This window comes from Panthera leo, chromosome C1, assembly GCF_018350215.1.
Source record: "Panthera leo isolate Ple1 chromosome C1, P.leo_Ple1_pat1.1, whole genome shotgun sequence".
Taxonomy (NCBI): Eukaryota; Metazoa; Chordata; class Mammalia; order Carnivora; family Felidae; genus Panthera; species Panthera leo.
Window position 1 is genome coordinate 209,630,547 of NC_056686.1, and position 20,820 is coordinate 209,651,366.

A 20,820-nucleotide genomic window follows, 5' to 3' on the forward strand; every position below is an offset into this window, starting at 1 on the left:
GAACAGGGAGAAAGTGAGACAGTGGCTGCACCCAAAAGACATTTGATGAATTTAATTAAATTCAAATGAAAGAAAAGTCTATTGAAGCTAACTATTCCCCAAAAAGGGGGGTAAATAAGCCAAGTACTGAGCACAAAGCAGACGCTTCTAAAACCATCTGTTTGCTCATTTAACATGAAACTTCCGAAACTAACTGTTTACTAAGTTAGGACCTTGCATTATTAGAAGAATTCATTCCAGGATATTTCTTACTAAAGCAGAAGCTAAATCTCAGTGATTGACATTGAACATTCCAGGTTAAAAATGAGTCCGTCAGCATATTTTATTTTATCTAATTTTATGCTCTATTTACAGTAAATCTTATATTCTGTGTCACATAACTGGGAAGTCGAAATGAGTAATGATTATCTAAAACACCGGTTTTCATTTTCTTTTGAGAGGAATATACAGCTTGGCTCATTTATTTGTGAATAATGCACAGATGTGTTATGCAGATGTATGTATATGGCCTTTCCCCCACTACTGATTTTATATTCACACATAGAGCTTTAGAGGACCGGTTGTAATATGCTATCAAATTCAACTGTAGAATTTCTGAGTTAGCAAGAACCTCAGAAATCATCGAGCTGAATGTTCCTCCAGCTTAATTTACTAGTGAACTGGGGCGCCTGGGTTGCCCAGTCGGTTAAGCGTCCGACTTCGGCTCAGGTCACGATCTCGCGGTATGTGAGTTCGAGCCCCACGTCGGGCTCTGGGCTGATGGCTCAGAGCCTGGAGCCTGTTTCAGATTCTGTGTCTCCCTCTCTCTCTGACCCTCCCCCGTTCATGCTCTGTCTCTCTCTGTCTCAAAAATAAATAAACGTTAAAAAAATTTTTTTTTAAAAATAATAAAAAAAATTTACTAGTGAACTACTGTCATATCTGATTGTACTGTCGTGCACGAATTTTGCCACGCCTGCATTCCCCCCTGTATTATATTAATGATAAAAATTGTAAGCAACCAGTTTATGTAATCTAAAATGTTTATTTTAAACCTAAATGTTTATTTTAAAAAGAAATTTTGAGTCATCACTGTAAATAGAAAATAGAAATCACTTGCCATAGGTAGAAGGCAACAATAAGCATGGAACTACATTTACAAGCTCTCTTTCCAATGGGTCATGTCATTGTTTAGTTATAAAAAGTTCATTGAAGGGGGAAATCATGACAATTAAGCATCTACATTTTAAATATTTCATTTTAACTTTAAAGCATAAAAATGTCCTTAGTCACCAGTCTTTAAACCAATGGATAATTTAGAAGTGTGTTGATAATTTCCAAATATTTGGGGGGGATTTCCTAGATTTATTTTTTTGTTATTGATTTTATTTAATTTCACTGTGATCACAGAACATACCCTGTAATATTCAAAACAGTATACTGACTGCAGAAAAGTCTATGTAGTTCTTCCATTTTAAAACAATTTATTAAGACTTTAAAAAAATTTTTTTTAACATTTATTTATTTTTCAGAGACAGAGAGAGACAAAGCATGAGCGGCGGAAGGGCAGAGAGAGAGGGAGACAGAGAATCTGAAGCAGGTTCCAGGCTCTGAGCTGTCAGCACAGTCCCTGATATGAGGCTTGAACTCATGAACTATGAGATCATGACCTGAGCCGAAGTCGGACACCTAACCGACAGAGCCATTCAGGGGTCCCTAGGAGTTATTTTATGGCTTCGTGGTCCACTCAGGTTGTTTCAAGTACACTTGGAAAAAAAAAGTGCATTCTCAGAACAGATGAACATAAGGGAAGGGAAGGAAAAATAATATAAAAACAGGGAGGGGGACAAAACAGAAGAGACTCTTAAATATGGAGAACAAACAGAAGGTTCCTGGAGGAGTTGTGGGAGGGGGGATGGGCTAAATGGGTAAGGGGCATTAAGGAATCTACTCCTGAAATCATTGTTGCACTACATGCTAACTCATTTGGATGTAAATTAAAAAACAAAAAGTGTATTCTGCTGTTGTTGGAGTGTTTAATAAGTGTTAATTAGGTCAACTTGATAGAGAAGGTTGTTCAAATCTTGAATATCGTTATCGATTGTATGTCTACTATTGTATCAGTTCCTGAGAGAAGGTTGTGAGATTTCCAATCCTGATTGTAGATTTGTCTATTTCACCCTCCAGCTCTATCAGATTTTGTTTCATGTAGTTTGCATTTTTGTTATTTAGGTGATTACATATTTATAATTACCATCTTCTTGATGGATTGGGCTCTCTATCATTATAAAATACCCTTCTTTATCCCTGATAAAATTTCTTGTCCTGAAGTCTACCCAGTCTGCTATTAATATGCCTACTTCATATTTCTTATATTTCTTTTACCATTCTTTTACTTATTACCTATTTATGTCTTTATGTTTGAAATACATTTCTTACAGACAGTTATAGTAGGGTTTCACTTTTATATTCAGTCTGAGGAAATGTCTTTTTAATGGAAGTATTTAGACCATTGAGAATTAATGCAATTATCAATATGACTGGGCTTATTTTATTTTTTTAACGTTTATTCATTTTTGAGAGACAGAGAGAAATAGAGTGTGAGTGGGGGGAGAGACAGAGAGACAGGGAGACAGAGAATCTGAAGCAGGCTCCAGGCTCTGAGCTGTCAGCACAGAGCCTGACGCGGGGCTTGAACTCACAAACTGCGAGACCATGACCTGAGCCAAAGTCGGACACTCAACCGACTGAGCCACCCAGGTGCCCCTGACTAGGTTTAAATATATCATCTTGATCATTGTTTTCTATTACTCTCATCTGTACTTTGTTTCTGTTCTCTTCTCCTGCATTTCTCTGGGATTAACTGAACACTTTTTAGCATTCCATTTTATCTCCACTATTAGTTTATTAACATAGCTCTTTGTTTTATGTTTTTGGTAGTTATTCCAAGGTTTACAGTATCCATCCAATTTATCACAGTCTAACTTCAGATTACATTACACAAAGTCACACAGAACGGAAGATTCTTAGGAAAGTATATTTCCATTTCCCCCTCCCACCCTTTGTGTCATAACCGACATATATTTTAGTTCTACGTGTCATAAAATATTTTTTTTCATGGTAAGTAATTATATTTTAAAGAAACTTTAAAGTAGAAAAGGTGTTTTATATTTACCTACCTACTTCATATTTGTGTAGTCCAAGTTTCCATCGGTATCGTTTTTCTTAAGCCTAATGACTTCCATTAGCATTTCCTTTTGTATAGATCTCCTAGCACATGTTCTCTAAGATTTTGCTTGCATAAAAAGTTACTCTTTAGCCCTTATTCTAAAAAAAAAGGCTTTATTTTTTCAGAGAAGCTTTGGGCTCACAGTAAAACTAAGTGGAGAGAACAGAGAGTTCCCATGCGCCCAGCCCCTGCACACCACAGCCTTCTCCACTATCAACGTCTTGCACCAGAATGATACATTTGTTACGATCAATGACCCTCTATTGACGCATCATTATCACCCCAAATCCATAGCTTACGTGGGTTCACTTCCGTGTTGTACACTTTATGGGTTTGGACAAATGTATAATGACATGTATCCACTGTTATAGTATCACACAGAATGGTTTTATTGTTCTAAAAACCCTCTGGATTCCATCTTGTCATCCCTTCTTCCCTCCTAACATCTGGCAACCACTGAGCTTTTTAACTGCCTTTTCCCAGAATGTCGGAGGGTTGGAATCATACAGTACGTGTAGCCTTTTAGATTGGCTTCTTTCACTTACTATGCATTTAAGTTTCCTCCATGTTTTCTCATGGCTTCACAGCTCATTTATTTTTTGTGCTGAATAAACCTTCCATTGTCTGGATGTACCAGAACTTATTGATCCATTAACCTGCTAAAGGAAATCTTGGTTGTTTCCAAGTTTTGTCAATTATAAGTAAAGCTGCTGTAAAATCTTATGTGCGGGTGTTTGTGTAGACATAAATTTTCAACTCCTTTTGGTGAATACCAAGGGGCATGACTGTGGGATCATATGGTAAGTGTATGCTCATTTTTGTAAGAAGCTCCCAAAGTGTCTTTGAAAGTCGTTGTGCCATTTTTGCATTCCTACCAGAAATAAATACGAAGCCTTGTTGTTCTACATCTTTCTCAGCATTTTGTGTTGCTTGAGACACAAACAACACATTGGTTGTTTTCATTTGACATTTGCCTAATAACACATGATATTAAGTATCTTTTCATATGCTTATTTGCCTTCTGTATGTCTTCTTTGATAAGGCGTCTGTTGAAGTCTTTTGGCCACTTTCAAAATCGAGTCGTTTGCTTTCTTATTATTGAGTTTTATATATTTTGGATAACAGTCCTTTATCAAGTATGTCTTTGGGAATATTTTATCGCAGTGTTCAGCTTGTCTTCTGGTCCTCTTGACAAGCACCTTTCACACAGCCAAAGTTTTTAATTTTAATGAAGTCCAGTTTATCACTTAGTTTTTTCATGAATCACGTCTTTGATATTCTATCTAAAAAGTCGTTGCCCAACCCGAAGCCACCTAAATGTTCTCCTATGTCATCGTCTCGGAGTTTCATAGTTTTATTAAGTTTTACATTTAGATCCATGGTCCATTTTGGGTTAATTTTTGTGAAGGGTGTAAGTTTTGTTTCTAGACTCTTTTTTGGCAGGTGAGTATTGAGTTGAAAAGACTCTACTTTTCACACTGTTTTGCCTTTGATCCTTTACCAAAAATCAGTTAACTATATTTGTGTGTATCTATTTCTGGCATTTCTATTCTGTTCCATTGATCCATTTGTTTATTCTCTTGCCAATGTTTCACTGTGTTGATAACCGCAGCTTCATAGTAAGTCTTGAAGCCAGGTGATGGCAGCCTGACTTTGTTCTTCTTCTTAAATATTGTCTTGACTGTTCTGGGTATTTTGCCTGTCTGTATGTACTTTGGAATCATTTTCTTGATATCCACAAAATGATGAGCTGGGATTCTGAATAGGGTTACATTAAATTTATAAATCAAGTTAGGAAGAACTGATATCTTGACAATATTGAGTCTTCTTATCCATGGATAGCCTTTATTTTTTGTGAGGTGAAGAACACTAAGGTGGCAGTTTTTTTTTTTCCTTCTGCACAGGAAAGATGTCATTCTTCATCTTTTAGATTTCCTTTTTTTCTGATGAGAAACCTGCAATTTTTGTGTTCCTCAGTATGTAAGTTGTTTTTCCCTCTGAACTACTTTTAGGACTATTTTTTTGTCATTGGTTTCTAATAATTTGGTCATGATGTGCTTGATGTGGGTTTTTGTTTATCCTGCTTAAGATTCATTGTACTACTTGATTTGTGAATTTATAATTTTCACCCAATTATAGATTCACGTGTACCTTTAAATATTAGAACATGTTTGTAATAGCTATTTAAAGTCCTTGTCTGTTAATCCCATTACCTCTGTAGTTCCTGGATATATTTATGTTGACTGATTATCCTATGGGTTATGGGTGACATTTTTCTGCTTCTTTGTATGTGAAACATTTTTTTAAAATTGGATCTTATGCTGTAAATTTATGCTGTCGAGTGCTGGATTTTGTTGTATTTCTCTAAAGAGCATTAGACCCATTCTAGGTTAAATTAGTTTTAGTTCAGTTTGACCTTTTCAATGTTGAGTTACAAGTTTTATTAGAACAAGTTTAGATTAGCTTTTATTTTTTAGGGGTAAGTTAGCCTTAATTCTATAGTGTGATACTTTTGGGGGTCTCTGCTAAATGCTGCATGTGTTTAACATGGGTTCTCTACTCCGCTGGTTGGAAATAAACTTCTCCAAGTCCCATGTGAACTTGTGGGATTCTTCAGCTCACAGGTCTTTGGCTTCATGGGGTTTCACATACACATGCAGGGTTTAGCATTCACCAACAGGCTCAAGGGGATCCCTCTACAGACTTCTGGAATTCTTTCTCTGTGTGGCATCCTCTAATCTCTGACTCCTTAACTGAGAGTGCCTTCTGAGCTCTGTTCAGGCTGTCCTCTTTGCACTATTGCCTAAAAAGGGAATCTAGGCAGAAATTTGGGGCAATTACTGGGGTCACGATGTTTCCTTCCCTACTTTCAAAGTGCTGTTGATTGTACAATGTCTAGCAACAGTTGCTTCATATATTTTGCCCATTTTTCTAGTTGTTTACAGAAGCAGGGTAAATTTAGCTTTAGTTACTCCATTGTGGGTGGAAACGAAAGTTGTTTTACACTTACTTTTACTGTAGTTCTCTCTGCAAGTATGCCATTGAAGTCTTTATTCCAATGACCTTATTTTTTAAGTAATTATTTTTCATAACAAAGGCTATAATTTCAGTAATTATATTTGTCTTCCTTTAGTATTTGACTAATTTTCAAGTCTACTTCATCTATTTTAATTGTAGTTTATGCTTTCTCTTGGTTTATATACCTCTTTAAATATTTAAGGTATATTTATTTTATAGTCTGTATCTAATAATTCTAATATCTGAAATCCTTATTAGAGTTAATGCTACTATTTGATGTTTGTACTAGGTCTTGTTTACGGCGCTTTGATTCCTTGTGTATCTTGTAATCTGAGTTTTTGAATGCTTATTTAATGGGGCTTTATCTATTGAAGTCCTTTGAGACTTGGCCTAAAATACCCAGGGATTTATTGTTTCTTCCACCAAGGTCTCATCATGTTATTAACCTGAGATTGCTTTAAGGTAATTTATTAACTTAGGGTTTTCTTTTTTCTTTCTTTCTTTCTTTTTAGAAGTTTGTTATATCATATTTATTTATTTAAATTTTATTTTTTATTTTTTTAAATTTACATCCAAATTAGTTAGCATATAGTGCAACAATGATTTCAGGAATAGATTCCTTAGTGCCCCTTACCCATTTATCCCATCCCCCCTCCACAACCCCTCCCATAACCCTCAGTTTGTTCTCCATATTTATGAGTCTCTTCTGTTTTGTCCCCTTCCCTGTTTTTATATTATTTTTGTTTCCTTTCCCTTATGTTTGGGAGGATGCGGAGAAAGAGGATCTCTTTTGCATTGTTGGTGGGAATGCAAGCTGGTGCAGCCACTCTGGAAGACAGTATGGAGGTTCCTCAAAAAACTAAAAATAGAACTACCCTACGACCCAGCAATTGCACTACTAGGCATTTATCCGAGGGATACAGGTGTGGTGTTTCGAAGGGACACCCACACCCCCCATGTTTATAGCAGCACTATCACCAATAGCAAAGTATGGAAAGAGCCCAAATGTCCATCGATGGATGAATGGAGAAAGAAGATGTGATATATATATATATATATATATATATATATATACACACACACACACACACACACACACACACACACACACACACAATGGAGTATTACTCTGCAATCAAAAAGAATGAAATCTTGCCATTTGCAACTTAGGGTTTTCTGAACCAGAGATAGTGTAAATTAGAACCTCAAATATGCATTAGGGAATCTGTGGTTATACATTCTTAGGGGATTTTTCCCCTTTCTACCTAGAGCCCTAACCCTAAAAGATACATCTTCTTCTTAACTCATTTTCTGGTGAGTGAACTTTTTTCCTAAGTTTGTACTTTCTTTTCTGAGGACATAACCCTTCTGGATATGAAGGTTGGTGTCATTTCTAAGTCTTCATCATTCATGGACCCACAGTATTATTTCCTGGTTTTCTCTAGCTTTTAGGAAATGAACTGGTAGATTAGGGAGACTAGTAAGAGCAAGCACAGACCTAACTTTAGTCTATGACTTTTGTTTCCAAATCCTTTCATTTTCTGCCTCTGAGATTGTCATCATTATTGGTAACACTGTTAAGGTCAGCCCTGTATTCAAAAGGATATTTATCATATTTAATCTAGGACTTTAAGGTGGTCTGTGGGAGGATTTTTTTTAGACTAGCTAGAACACCAGTGCTGCTTGAAATGCAAATGCACATCTTCCCCTTCAATTCTTCGCATGGTTGGCTCCGTCTTCCCCTAGGTCTCATCCAAATGCCCACATTCTGTCTTAAGTAACCACTTCACCCAACCAGATGCTCTCTGTCACATTACTCTCTTTATTTTTCTCTCATAACACGCCGTAATGATCTTTTGCCAAACGGTTCTTTCCATGCATGTTTTCTGTATCTCCCACTGGTGTGTAGGACCCATGATAGCAGGTACTAAATCTCTACTTTCTACTGTGTGTTTCGCTCCAAGGGCAGCGTGTGCCACAGAATGTGCATGTACATGCTTGGTTGATGAATAACTGTTTTCTTGAAGCCAATGTAAATAAAAACACAACACAAAACACATTCCTGAAAACATCAGATTATGCCAACGAAGGCAACATGTGAAGGCTCGGGATTCTTAGCTTGGTGTTTCTGCCTTGTGATCCCAAATTATCGAAAAGTTAGATCATTGCTCTTCAATAACCTCAGAGGAGGCAGCTGAATTAAGAAGACATCGCTGCTCACCAGTATGATACCATTTTCCCAGAAATCAAGAATCGGGCTGTCCCAAATTATTTACTTTCTTTATGACTGAAGGACTATTCAGGTATCTGGACAAATGTGACAGCTTCAAACCCAACAAGTATTTTCATTTGGACATGGCTTCCATAATGAATTCCGAAACTGTTACTCTGTTTTTCAAATAAAAAAGTAAGAAAGTGAATTTCATTTCAGTGTGTTGAGCCTTTGTAACATTTTTAGCAGAGTTATGAAAATGTCCTTCAGAAAGTAGCCTAAAAACATTTTTAGGACATGACACCTCACCATGACCAGACAGAATCAAGTGTTGTGTCACGTCCTTCGCTCTGTGTGTAGGTAGGAACTCTTTCACAGGGAGTTCAGTTCTCTATTTTGACATATCAAATCCCCTAATAACAACCCTGAGCTTAGAAAATGTGATCCAAATAGAACGAATTTCCCCCCTTGTAAATCATAGTAATTCCGTTTTAACAAAAAGTTCACACTGTTCACAACAGGTTTCTCGTGGGAAAAAAAAAATCTCTTGAAATAAAGGCAATCATACACCCTAACCCTGAACAACAACAACCATAAAGGGAACGTTTATTGAGTACTTCTAATGGGTTAGGCACTGAGTTAAGAGCTTTATTCCTATAGCTTACTCACCTAACCTGCCGTAGAGAGATTAGGGAACTTGCTCAAAGTGACACTGTTACCAGGTTAGTCAGTAGAGTTCATGTTCTATAACAATTCTTCATATTGCTTCACAAAGAAAAATATATTTGACGTCCTTATGTTTTGGAAGCAGATTCAGCTCTTGAATTTCTAAGGATGATGGCTCTACAGTTTCGTTTATTTTGTTCTTGGAAAACCAAATCAGAAATCCATACCATGAGTTGAGAGAATATGTGCTTGAGTCATTATATGGAATCCAAACCTAAATCAGTTGGAGGCCTTACTCATACATACTTCCCAAACAGTTTGAAAGTCCCCAGGTTGTACCTCTTTTAAGCTTAAGGTTCGTGACCTTTCACTCAACAATGTATAATGAATGTTACTTAACTTCATTGACAATCACTATTTGGTTTGAGCCTGAAACCATGCATCTTGTTGAACTACTAGTTCACAAATGTTTCCTCACTAGGTAACTTTCTTCAGCTAAAAATCACAGCTGGTTTATGACGATGGCGAAGAAGATTCAAAGTCAGACACGTCGAAGCTAAAATAAGACTTTTCCATGTTCGTATATCTCACCTTAAGGGAATTCTAAAGAATTACACATTGGCCCTTTTGTTTCTTCAACTCTTTGATCTAAAGTGAGGTAGGGTACTCCTACAAGACTTGGTAAGTATTGTCTAGAGCTGGAGAATTACTGATATATATGAACTTGTTTTGGTCCACTTGGTCTGTATTTCATTTCGCTTAACTTACACTCTTTTGCTTGTGGGTTTTCATGCTTTCCTTCTCTTGAATTCTCCTAGGATTTTATTCAATAGGAAAGTTAAGTTCTCAGCACTAAGAGGCTAAGAAGGAAATAGGTGCACCTTGACCACCATCACCTACACCTTGTAATGATGCCATAATCATAGGGGGTCCCAGCACCTGAAGACGGATCCCTTCTGCTTCCCTGGTGGGGGGAAAAATAGTAGGGATTTTCCAGAGCAGCTGAAATTTGATGAAAGCTGTGTTCAACTTGTTTATTGCACCTAAACATTTTAAAATACCGGGCTCTTTGTACAACAGGCATAGGTCTCTGAAAAGACGTAGGCTATTTCTCTAACTTACGTTTCCCAAGGCTACTCAGCTTAATTTGTTTTTTTTTTCTGTCTTATTTAACTTTAGAGACAAAAAACATTTTAAAATGGAGCAACGGTATTAAATACATAAGTCATGGAGATGAAAACTACAGCATAGGGATTATTGTCAATAATAGTGTAATTGTGACGTATGGTGACAGAGGGTGACCACACTTGTGGCGAACACTGAGTAATGTGTAGCTGAACTGTGTTGCATACCTGAAATTAATATAATATTGTAGGTCAACTTCAATAATAATTTGTTTAAATGATACAATGGTCCCATATTCAAGAATAGTTATGATTTTTCTACAAACCTGGGAATTGTAAGAGGATTGACTCTTCCTTAAGCACTTGGAAAGAAATAATTCTTTTGTCTCAAATTCAAAATGCATTGCCACTTACATTACAATCTTCTAGAAAAGAACTACTGAAATAACAAAACTCCAATGTTGCCTTGCACTTAAACTGCCATGATTATACCATGCATCTAAAGGTCCAGTATTTGTGGGACAAGGTGTCCTTGCAAAGATCTTTAGAACAAAACAAAATAGAGAAACTTGAAAGGAGAGACGGTAGAGAAAAATGATACCAAAATGTTTAATGTCAGATTCTAATATTAAAACGTATTTAAATTTAACTTTTTTCAAGTGGATAAGTTGACATAACTTTCTTTTTTGTTTGAAAATTTTTATGACTGAATTTTAAAAGGTAACAGTATGGGAGATTAATTTTAATGTGGAAAACGAAACATTCATTCTCCTATTATATAGATGAATTCAATTTGTTTTTGAAGTTTAAAAAAAATTACTTCCAGGGTTGCCTGCGTGGCTCAGTCGGTTAAGCGTCCGACTTCGGCTCAGGTCACGATCTCACAGCTGGTCAGTTTAAGCCCCGTGTCAGGCTCTGTGCTGACAGCTCGGAGCCTGGAGCCTGCTTCCAATTCTGTGTCTCCCTCTCTCTGCTCCTCACCCACTCAGAGTCTCTCTCTCTCTCTCTTTCTCTCTCAAAACTAAACAAACATTAAAAAAATTTTTTTAATTACTTCCAAATTTCTATTATAAGTGCATATCAAGCCAGAGAGGTCACTTAATTGTCTCAGAATTCAGTTCCTGCATCAATAAAGTCCCTCCGATTTAGACTAAATACTAAGGGAGATGCAAAGTCCAGTCCCGTGCACCCTATCTAGTCTAAGAGGTCATTCACTCACCTGGGGTTTTGGCAGGCACTCTCAGCAGTGTCTCCACCCCTCGCCACATGGGGGACTTTTCCATCTTGCAAATGCTCCTCTGCTTCCTCTAGGGGGCTGCTTTTGGAAGAGAAGTGTTCAGGTTCTCCAACACACTCTTCTCTCTGATCTGTTTCAATTTGAATTAAAGGTACATCCCTGGCACACAGGGACCACCTGGTGTGGCTTACAGGGACAGACCCATGGCATGAAGACGTTTCCTTTTTAGAATCTAAACCGTTGTGGTCTGTAAGAGGAAAAGCTTTGCTCTGAGCTGACACTGGGGGATGCTTGCTTTCGGTAATGGAGTCTTTCCTCGGGTTATCGATGGACTCCTGCGCCAGAAGAGCGGGCCCACTTTGCGCCCTGCTCGAAGATGATCTGTTTGCACATCTCTCCGTTTGCCTGGGAGAGCCACCGGGAACAGGCTCAGCTGCCTCAGCATCATCCGCTATAATTTTGTTCTTTCGCATGAGGGCCTTGATGGAGTTTGCCCACGTCTCGTGAATTAACATGTTGGTGATCTGGTCGGTTCCACCTCTCCGATACAAGCAAGAGTCAGATTTGCAGAGACCAGATGAGGAAGTGCTACTGACCGGATGTACACTTAGGAAATCTTGCTGGCTGTTTTGAGTAAAGCCATCTAAGGAGCTGGCTTTGATGGGCACGTTCACCGTCAGCCTGGCACCCAGGGGTCTGCTATCTGGCATGGATGACTGTCTGTAACACAAGGGGGATCGCAGAGAAGGTGACAGTAGGCCAACTGTCCAATCCTGGCTGCTTCGTCTGGAGGACGTGCTGTCCTTGTTTTCTCTTTCGATGTCCCTCAGCATGTACCTGTAGAATTCCTCTGTTATGCTCTCGGTGCTGGACTGCTTAGAGGGACAGCTTGGCCTCACGCTGAGGTGCTCATTTTTACGGCACGCCTGTTGCACGGCTGAGTTCAGGATGCTGCTGGCATTCTTGCCTGCGTAGTAATCCAGCAATAACTCAAACCCTCTTCCTTCATTTTCCATCTGGTTCACCATGAACCTGGAAAACTCCTCAGTGATGCTCTCGCAGCTGGACTGCTTGGAGACAGAGCTGGCCCTGCTAACTGGCTGACTTAGGGTACTCATGAAACCCAGGCTATTTACGTAGGCCCTGGCATTGGAGTCCTCCTCTGGAATGCTTTCACAGCTGGAAGCCTGCAGCCGGTTCCACCTGTCTCCACTGAGTAACCGGTTCCGGGGATAGCTCTGGGCTTGCCAGACGCCGTCCACCACGGAGAACTCTGTTAGGTTCATGATCTTGGCTGCCACTTCGTCTGCAAAAACACTGACCGAATCTGGGATGTCCTCAAGGTTCACGGACTCGTCCACCACCCTGTTCATCAGCTTCTCTTTAAGCTCCGGGTGCTCATCCGTTTTCCTCTTGATCTCACTGAGCCGTGGTGGTTTGTGCTTCCTCACTGTGGCCCCGCTGGTCTGGCTTTCCTTCTTCCTCTTCAAGGATCGGCAGGATACGTTTGGGGTAACCAGAAACTCATTCCCTCTTTTCCATGCACAAAACCAGGGTTGTTTTCCATTGGAGTTGTCAAGGCAAATTGCTGCGATTTCGGTTGCCATGGAGACAATCATCTCTGCTAATTCTTCCGCAAAGTCTGTAATGCAGTATAGGTCTGCATGTTTTGCCTGTAGTGTGGATTGAGCAGGAAGGGGGAAGTCATTCCCTAACAAAGACAGGTTAACTTGAATTTCACTGTTCAGACGTGAGGTATGATTATACTTCTCCTGGGCGTTTATACTGACACTGTCCTTGGCATCCTGGGAACCTCTGCTGTACTTGCCCACTGTCAGCGTTCTCTCTCTCTCTGAAGAGGCTCTGAACTCATTCTCATTGTAACTGGGTGTCTTATGAGGCTTGTCTGGATCTTCTCCCACTGTTCCTTTTAGATCTATTTCCTTGGGGGGTGTTTTAGCAGGTGAAGAATCTGGCCCCCTGGGACTACAGGGCAATTCAGATTGCAGCGTGGGATTCTTGAAGAGGCCTGGCTTTGCTGGGCCCCTCCTATCTTGCTTCAGATAAATGTCATCTAGAAGATCATTGGTAACAAGACTGGTACTCTGCGGATTGCCACCAAGTGGCTGGCCGCTGGAATGTTCGGTGGCTCTTGTCCACGCTAGACTAGCAGCCTGATCAGGTGGCTGGCAGCTTAAGTCCGTTTCCCTCCATCTGATGGTCTCATTAGCAAGGACAGTGGGCCATTCACCAAGCTGTACAAAATGCCTCATCTTCTTGAACGTGAAGCATATCACACTGAAGAGCAGTTGGTTTGTACTTTCCATCAAGGTCTCAAGAGTCTCAGATGAATGTCTGCTAACATTGGGATCAATTGTTCTGTTTCTCTGGAGAGCTTCATCAATGGAATGCTCCAGAATAACATTGGAGAGGGTCTGTGCCAGCTCATTCCTGAGGACGTTTTCTGAGCACAGGGTCTGAGGCTTTGAAGCCGTTTCTAGGATTCTCCTGCTCACTGATTCCATGAGGTCTCCAATGCTGCTGTGGGGGTCGGGCCTTGTTAAAACCAGCGCAGCCTCCTGGAGTAATACCTGTGCGATGGCCTCGCTTCCCAGCTCCATGCTGCTCCCTGTCGCCAAACCGCAGAGTGGGGGGACTGCTGCATGAGCCTCAGCTGCACACGAGAGGCCACTTGGAGCCTTCGCCTCTTCCGATTCGCCGAGGCCACAAACAGCAATGGCGCTCGCCACCTGGGTCATGCCACACAAGGCAGATGGAAAGGAGTATTCGCTGACAGAAGGTTCCTTGAGGACTTGGGATATTTGACTTTGCAGGTGGTCACTGCCTCCCAGTGGACGGGGTGAAACCAAAGATTCTTGCTCCATTTTAAGTCTCTCCGTGGCCTGTGGACTGGAAATAGTTCCAATCACAGTGGCCGCGCAAGCTAACGCAACTTCCAGAGCGCTCTGAGGGTGTCTGCCGGAGTTCTCTCCAGAGAGGACCCCTGAGGTTTCAACAGAGACTTCCATCTCAGGCCACGAGGAGATGCCTGCCTCAGGGGCAGCATCGCTGCCATCTGGACTCTGAACGATGACGATTTTGGGGAGCTCATTCCATGACCGCGGGACCACCATACCTTTTGTGGAACAGCCACTGGGTAGCAGAGCGCTTCCTACAGAAACACCAACTGCAGATTCCTGGGGTGGCGTGGGCTGCGACTGAGATAACCGAATAAACGCATCCTGTAGCACGGATTCTGCTAAATTTGTGGCGTACTCCCCGGCGGTGACTTCTCCATCTTGGTGGGGAGGAAGAGAATTTGTGCCGTCTTCAGGGTCCCCTGGGTCTAAGCTGCTGCCATGCTCCGTGAGGGTACCGTGCACGGAAGGCCCACCTTTCTTAACCATCCCAGGGAAATGAACATCCCCTGGAATATATGGTGCCTGTGACTTTTCCACATGCCCTTTATAACTTTCTGAGTAACAGTAATTTCTGGCTGGCTTCTCATTCTGCACAGCTTTGCCTGTCCACTCTGATGGCCCGGCTGATGAATCGAGGCTCTGTAAAATGGTGCCTTCTACTTTTTCCAGAGTTTCTTCTGCTTTAATCAATGTGGTATGAGATCTGCTAATGCATTTGTCTTCCGAAGGATAAAGCAACTTTTTCTTGTTGTCATTCCATTCCTCCTGAGTGACTTCCTTTGGTTTTTTACTTTCCAAAACATGAGCAGAGGCGTTTATATTTTCATAACCTGGTGAAGACAAAACGAGGGCCCACTATTACTTTTTGGATGGCAGGATCTGATGAGTCCAAAATAACAACCACTTTCTAAAAATGCCTTAAAGCATCAGTTTCCCCCTTGCCTTCCGCCCCCCCAAAACAACATTTAGAGTGTTCCTTCAAGACAAATGAATCTGCAAAGGTTTCTGAGTTTAGGTATGGAACCCCGCTCAACAAAATGGCTCTTAACGTGGGATATGAATGTAAGCGCTAGAGTGGGAGAAGAAGGCAGTGGGGAGACAAGTGCTGGTCACCTTTCTCCACCAGAAAAGTACCCCAAACAGTTGCATTTTAGAGCTTCTCAGTGCATAGAGAAGGAGGAGGAAGGATGTCTACAGCAACCTCCATAGCAAGCCTTGTTGCAAACATCCGCTCTCAAGTTTGAGTAGGGCTTGTCCCAGAGAGTGTCAAGAGCATCTGGGGTATCCCTTCTTCGGTAGCTAAGGGTGGGGAAGAGGAACACCTTGTTGACTGGACTGTATTGATCAGTCAATCAAAACCATGAATAAATGAGTGCTAAGTACTCTCCCGGGTTATTTCCTTCTGTCCTTCCTATAATTACAGGCAAGTATCATAAATATATGTAGCTAGATAGAGTAACTATAACAGTGTTAGAGGCACTACTGCCCTCCCAAGTAATGGATAAAGAAACTGGGGCTCCAAAGGACTAGGTAATCAGCTCAGGCTTCACAGCCTCAAAGAGGCGGTGCTAGGATTCAGGCCAGTTTATGTGGGCTCAACTTTAATAGGTAGCTTTATGGAAGTCTTCGGGAAGATAACTTTCCTCCCTGTGATAGTCTTTGTCTCCTGGCGGGTGGGAGGATGTCCTCAGCGTCCCCAAGGCATCTTCAGGAAGACGGAGTCACCCAACCATTAGATCTGAGTGCCTTAGTCAGCATCCTCACTAGTGTTCCCTTATCCTCTCCTTCCCTCCCTAAACTCAGTAAGTGATGATGGCGATGTGTCAGCCAAACTGACGTGGCCTGAAACTCTCCTGGAATGGCGCTCATTTTCCCAGGGTGACTAATTTCAGGATGCGCATGTGTTTTCTCGGGAACTTCTCACCATTCCTGTATTCTTCCCCCTCAGTTTCCTCCTCCAGGTGCTCCGATGCGGTGAGAAAGTCTTCTTCAATTGAAGACAGGGAACAGTTTGTGTCATCTTCCACCTTCAGGATGTTTGTTTCCAGCTGGAGCTGCCGTTCCTGCACCAGTTCCAGACCGATCAAAAATTTGTTGATTTCAAAGATGATGCAATTGGTACTGTTTGCCCTGTTCCCTCTCGCACACTGGACCAAGCAGATATCTGGCAGCCAAGGACACTGAAAGTAGAGAGAAAAAAATGCATTTATTGAAAGACAAAATAAAAAAAAAACCATTGCTTCTGACCTTTCTTCTTCTACTCATCTTCCTTGTTATAAAGAGTGGGGGACATTTAAAATACTTGGCCTATCTTCTGGGCTGAGATTGATGAATTGCTTGAAAAAAAATTCAAGTGATATTTGGGAACACAGGGTACCTAGGAGAAAGTCTGACTTAGGGGAAAATAGACCAGCTGTATCACATATTTTTGCTCTCTCCTGTCAAAGCAAAAATTGCACTGGGCAAAGTTAAACAGGTTAAGGAAGACTTTCTTCAGAGCTCTTAAAATAGGAAAAGAAGGGCCAGAACTGAGTTGGACCCCAACTGCACTGAAACAAGAGGCAATAGAGTTTTTAAGAGCTGGTGTCGGAGGCCTGCAGGCCATCTGTGCTTGCTAACTGGCTTTATCCAAAGGAAAAGTAAGTGTACTTGTATCTGCATGGCAGGAGGTAGTTTTGCAAATTGGAGGAAGGATCCTACTAACGTTAGGCTCCCATCCTTCCACCGAGAAAGGGACACTATCCTGTTTGATGATCTTATTTCAGAGACGGTCCCCCGGTCTTTGAAAAGGACACTCCTGGGTTGTAAAACAGGCATGAAACTTTTCAAAATGATTTCCATCTCAAAGGGACAGAGAAATAATTCATAACGAGTTTTCTAAAGTGAATGTTCTAAGAAAAGGGCAGTCGGTGCCTATCAGGAAGAAGCCTGTCTGAAGTCTGGTCAAGCTGAGGGGAATGTTAAGACCGTCTTGGGCACCCTTCTTGATTAAACTGAGTCCCAGTTTCTCAGGCCGGTGTCTTTTTCTGCCTTGGTGATGTTCTAGCCATTATCCACAGTTAGAATTTATAATGTGTATGGCTCATCTGAAGAGGCAGACACAGTGAGATATGAGGCAACCCATTGGAAGTGCACTAATTATCTCTAAAAGGCCAGCATGTGAGGAAAACAGTGAGAAGGAGGCCCAAATCATTGGAGGGTGTCCCAGTGAGACCTGTTAATTTTGTTCTCTTCTAGCGTTGCAGACCATGTCCCTATTCGCCACTACACATTTTCACTATTCATATTGTTGTTCATTAGAAGAGGAATAAAAGTTTCAATTGCTTGTGCGCAGGTTACTAGTAAATTGCAAACATACGTTGTGCATCAGGATTTTTGTTTTTTTAAAAGGAACAATGTGTTCATTTATAGTAATTTTCAACAGAAAGTTCTTTGAATGGAAACAAGAGTTAGTGGGCAGGAGGAAGCTAAATAAATTTATATCACAGTGGAATCTGAAATGTTTGGGGGAAATATTTTATGTCCAAATGTTTGTCTTACAAAAAGGATCATTTAAATCATGTGCTTTCTAGGATCAGAGTTAATTTTGTCATTTTGGAATTCTTGAATGTGGATATATGCGTGTGTGAGGGGTAAGTGTGTGCACACACTGAGAAATACATGTATACCGACATCCATATTGTATTTCTGAAAGTAGTATATATTTTTCAGTCTTTTTGGTTGAATATTATAATTAGAGTAATTCTAGAACAGGTGATTGCAAAATGAAAAATCCAACCATTCTCCAAGGGGTCCAGGAGGCTCAGAAATGGAATTGATCTATGTGCTTATGCAATTAGGTCTGTTTTTCAAAGAAGGGAGGTCATAACCTTATTTTTTTTTTAGAGTTTATTTGCTTTGAGAGATAGAGAGAGAGAGAGGAGAAGGGGCAGAGAGAGAGGGAGAGAGAATTCCAAGCAGAGTCTGCACTGTCATTTCAGAGCCTGATGCAGGGCTTGATCCAATGAACTGTGAGATCATGACCTGAGCCCAAATCAAGAGCCAGACGCTTAACTGACTGAGCCACCCAGGTGCGCTCTGACCTTACTTTTCAAAGTGTGGGTTGTATGTAGGCCAGCAGCCTTGGCGTGGTTTGGCAGCTTATTAGATGTGTATAATCTCAGGACCTACCTCGGAGGTACTAAATCAGAATCTGCATTTTCCAGAACTCTTTTGGCGATTCCTACATGCCTTAACATTTGAGAAGTAATGGTCTGTAGCTTTTATGGAAGTCACAAAGGGTCTGAGATCCCCCGCAATAATGAGGAACAATTGTTGTAGAGTAACGGTAGCTGGCGTGATTAATTTTATTTTCACTGAATTCAGACATAATACACTAACTTGAAATTTATAACATACTTTTTGGGTGTGTATTACATGCAAGGTATGCTGGTAGGTACAAACATGACTTAGATAATTCCCCAGGGGGGTGGGACACAATATATTACCGGTGGATAAGGCATGAATAAAAATAATTACAAAGTGGAACCAAATGAAGTTATTTGTAGGTAAAAATGGCTGCGTATTGGCCATTTCATATCATTCAGATTAAATACATATGACATAAGGTTTTATATATTGTTGCAGGAACCAAAAGAGTTATTAACGAACAGTTAAATAACATCTCAAAACAAATGTAGAGAAAGAGTTGTATTAAAAGTGCAATGTTCCATGGCTATTGCATTCCTAGAAAGAAAACATATTTTGTTAACAAGCTTCTTGAAAGTAAATAAACATCCCGAGAGTCTTAGGGAAATGAAGACCAAACACTATAACCTGCAAAATAATGGCAGGTATTATTATATAATTTTTATTGTAGTCTATTAAGTGTTTTGAATATCGTGTTACCTTCAATGCAAACAATATTTCTGTGAGGCTGGTGATGTCTTTGCTCTTTTATAGAGGAGAAATCAGGCACAGAAAGACTTACTGGTCCTTTCAAGTCTACACCAATATAAAGTGGAAAGCCGGCACTGCAATCCAGATCTGTTGGATTCCTGTGTCCTTTCCAATTCTCCCCATGACTTCCTGGCCCAGTCGGCAAAACTCCAATATTAACCAAAAACGTGCAATTTGGAAAGAAGGGTGGTTTGCACCTGGACCTCCTCAAACGCACACATGCTCAGTAAAATTATGTGTTCATCTCATAGAAAGGTCAGCCATGGGAGTAGATCTTATTATTGTACATAATAAGCATCTCAGAAACATTTTCTTCTGTAGGAAAATAATTGCTTTTACTTGTACTTTCCACTTAGTATTTTACTTGACCATGGGCATGACGATTTTCTTTAAGATTTTTTAGAGTCTTATCCTAAGGATGGCCTGAGGAAGGAAAATGTACCTGTTGTGGCAATTTCTTATTTGTTGCTGGCTGGTATGTATTCATTAGTCTTTTGAGACACAGGTACATGGACAGTTGTGCAATGTGTTTATATACATTTAATTATATCCAAAAGAAGTAACATCTGAGATAATGCCAGACTAAGTAAGTTGCTCTTTGAGAGCAAGATGTCCGACTCATTTACCACTGTATCCTTAACCCCCTATGCTTTGCACTTTTCCAGGTGCATAGTAAATATTTGTTGAATGAATGAACAAAGTAGATGATAAATATTTTCTCACATTTTTTCCAGTTGTACAATTGTAAAATAACGTAGCAATATAAAAAAGCATGTGAGTCATTTGCTGAGCTGGAAAGACGAAGACATGGAACAATCATTTCGTAATCATCTATGAGAAAATAACAAAACTCCTCAGGAGGCAGAAAAGGCACTCTGTACCCCATCCCTTGCAGCAATATTACACTTCTCTTCCCCAAAGGAGAATGGATGATTACTCCTGGTGTATATAGTACTCCACCCTGGTACCTTATTTTGCTTTAAATGAAATTTTCTTTCTACTTCACCTTCCTTCAACTTTTTGGACATGGAGAGAAAATACAATTTGCATTTGAATAGTCCTTCCCAAGGTGCCTTCATGTTATTTTATGAAAATCACTGTGACTAGTCTCTGAGAATGGAGAAAAGGTATTTTTTTAAATCTCCATGTTATAGAATAGGAAATTACAGTTGAGAGAAGTGAGGTAATTTGTTATCTGCACCACTGAACATCTTGGGCATTGTAATTTCCAGGGTCAAAGGTGCCAAGTAGCTCGTTTATTGCCTTCTTCACAGGGTCAGTGGGAGCAATAGCTATGCCCTTGGGACTGCCCTTAGACTCCCCCCATTAACCCAGCTCATGCTGCCTCTGCCGATATCTCCGTGTTTACTTAGGAATCAACAGGTAACTGAATTTCTTGAGGCGAGGCAGCCAAATTGAGACTATCCCTAAAGAATTAGGTACCGGCTATGGTTGGCTAAGATGGGATTCATTATTGATATGCTGCCCCAACATTG

General features: G+C 40.4%; 1 protein-coding gene across 1 annotated transcript in view; it reads right to left on the reverse strand.

Annotated features, from left to right (window-relative positions):
* LOC122226738 (SPHK1 interactor, AKAP domain containing) overlaps window positions 1-20,820 on the reverse strand; it is a 160,283-nt gene that overhangs the window by 16,547 nt on the left and 122,916 nt on the right. Inside the window, exons 6-7 of the mRNA XM_042950391.1 lie at window positions 16,311-16,566; window positions 11,448-15,216 (exon numbers count right to left, since the gene is read on the reverse strand). Of these exons, the coding sequence (XP_042806325.1) occupies window positions 11,448-15,216; window positions 16,311-16,566 (4,025 nt within the window). The remainder of the gene's footprint in view (window positions 1-11,447; window positions 15,217-16,310; window positions 16,567-20,820) is intronic.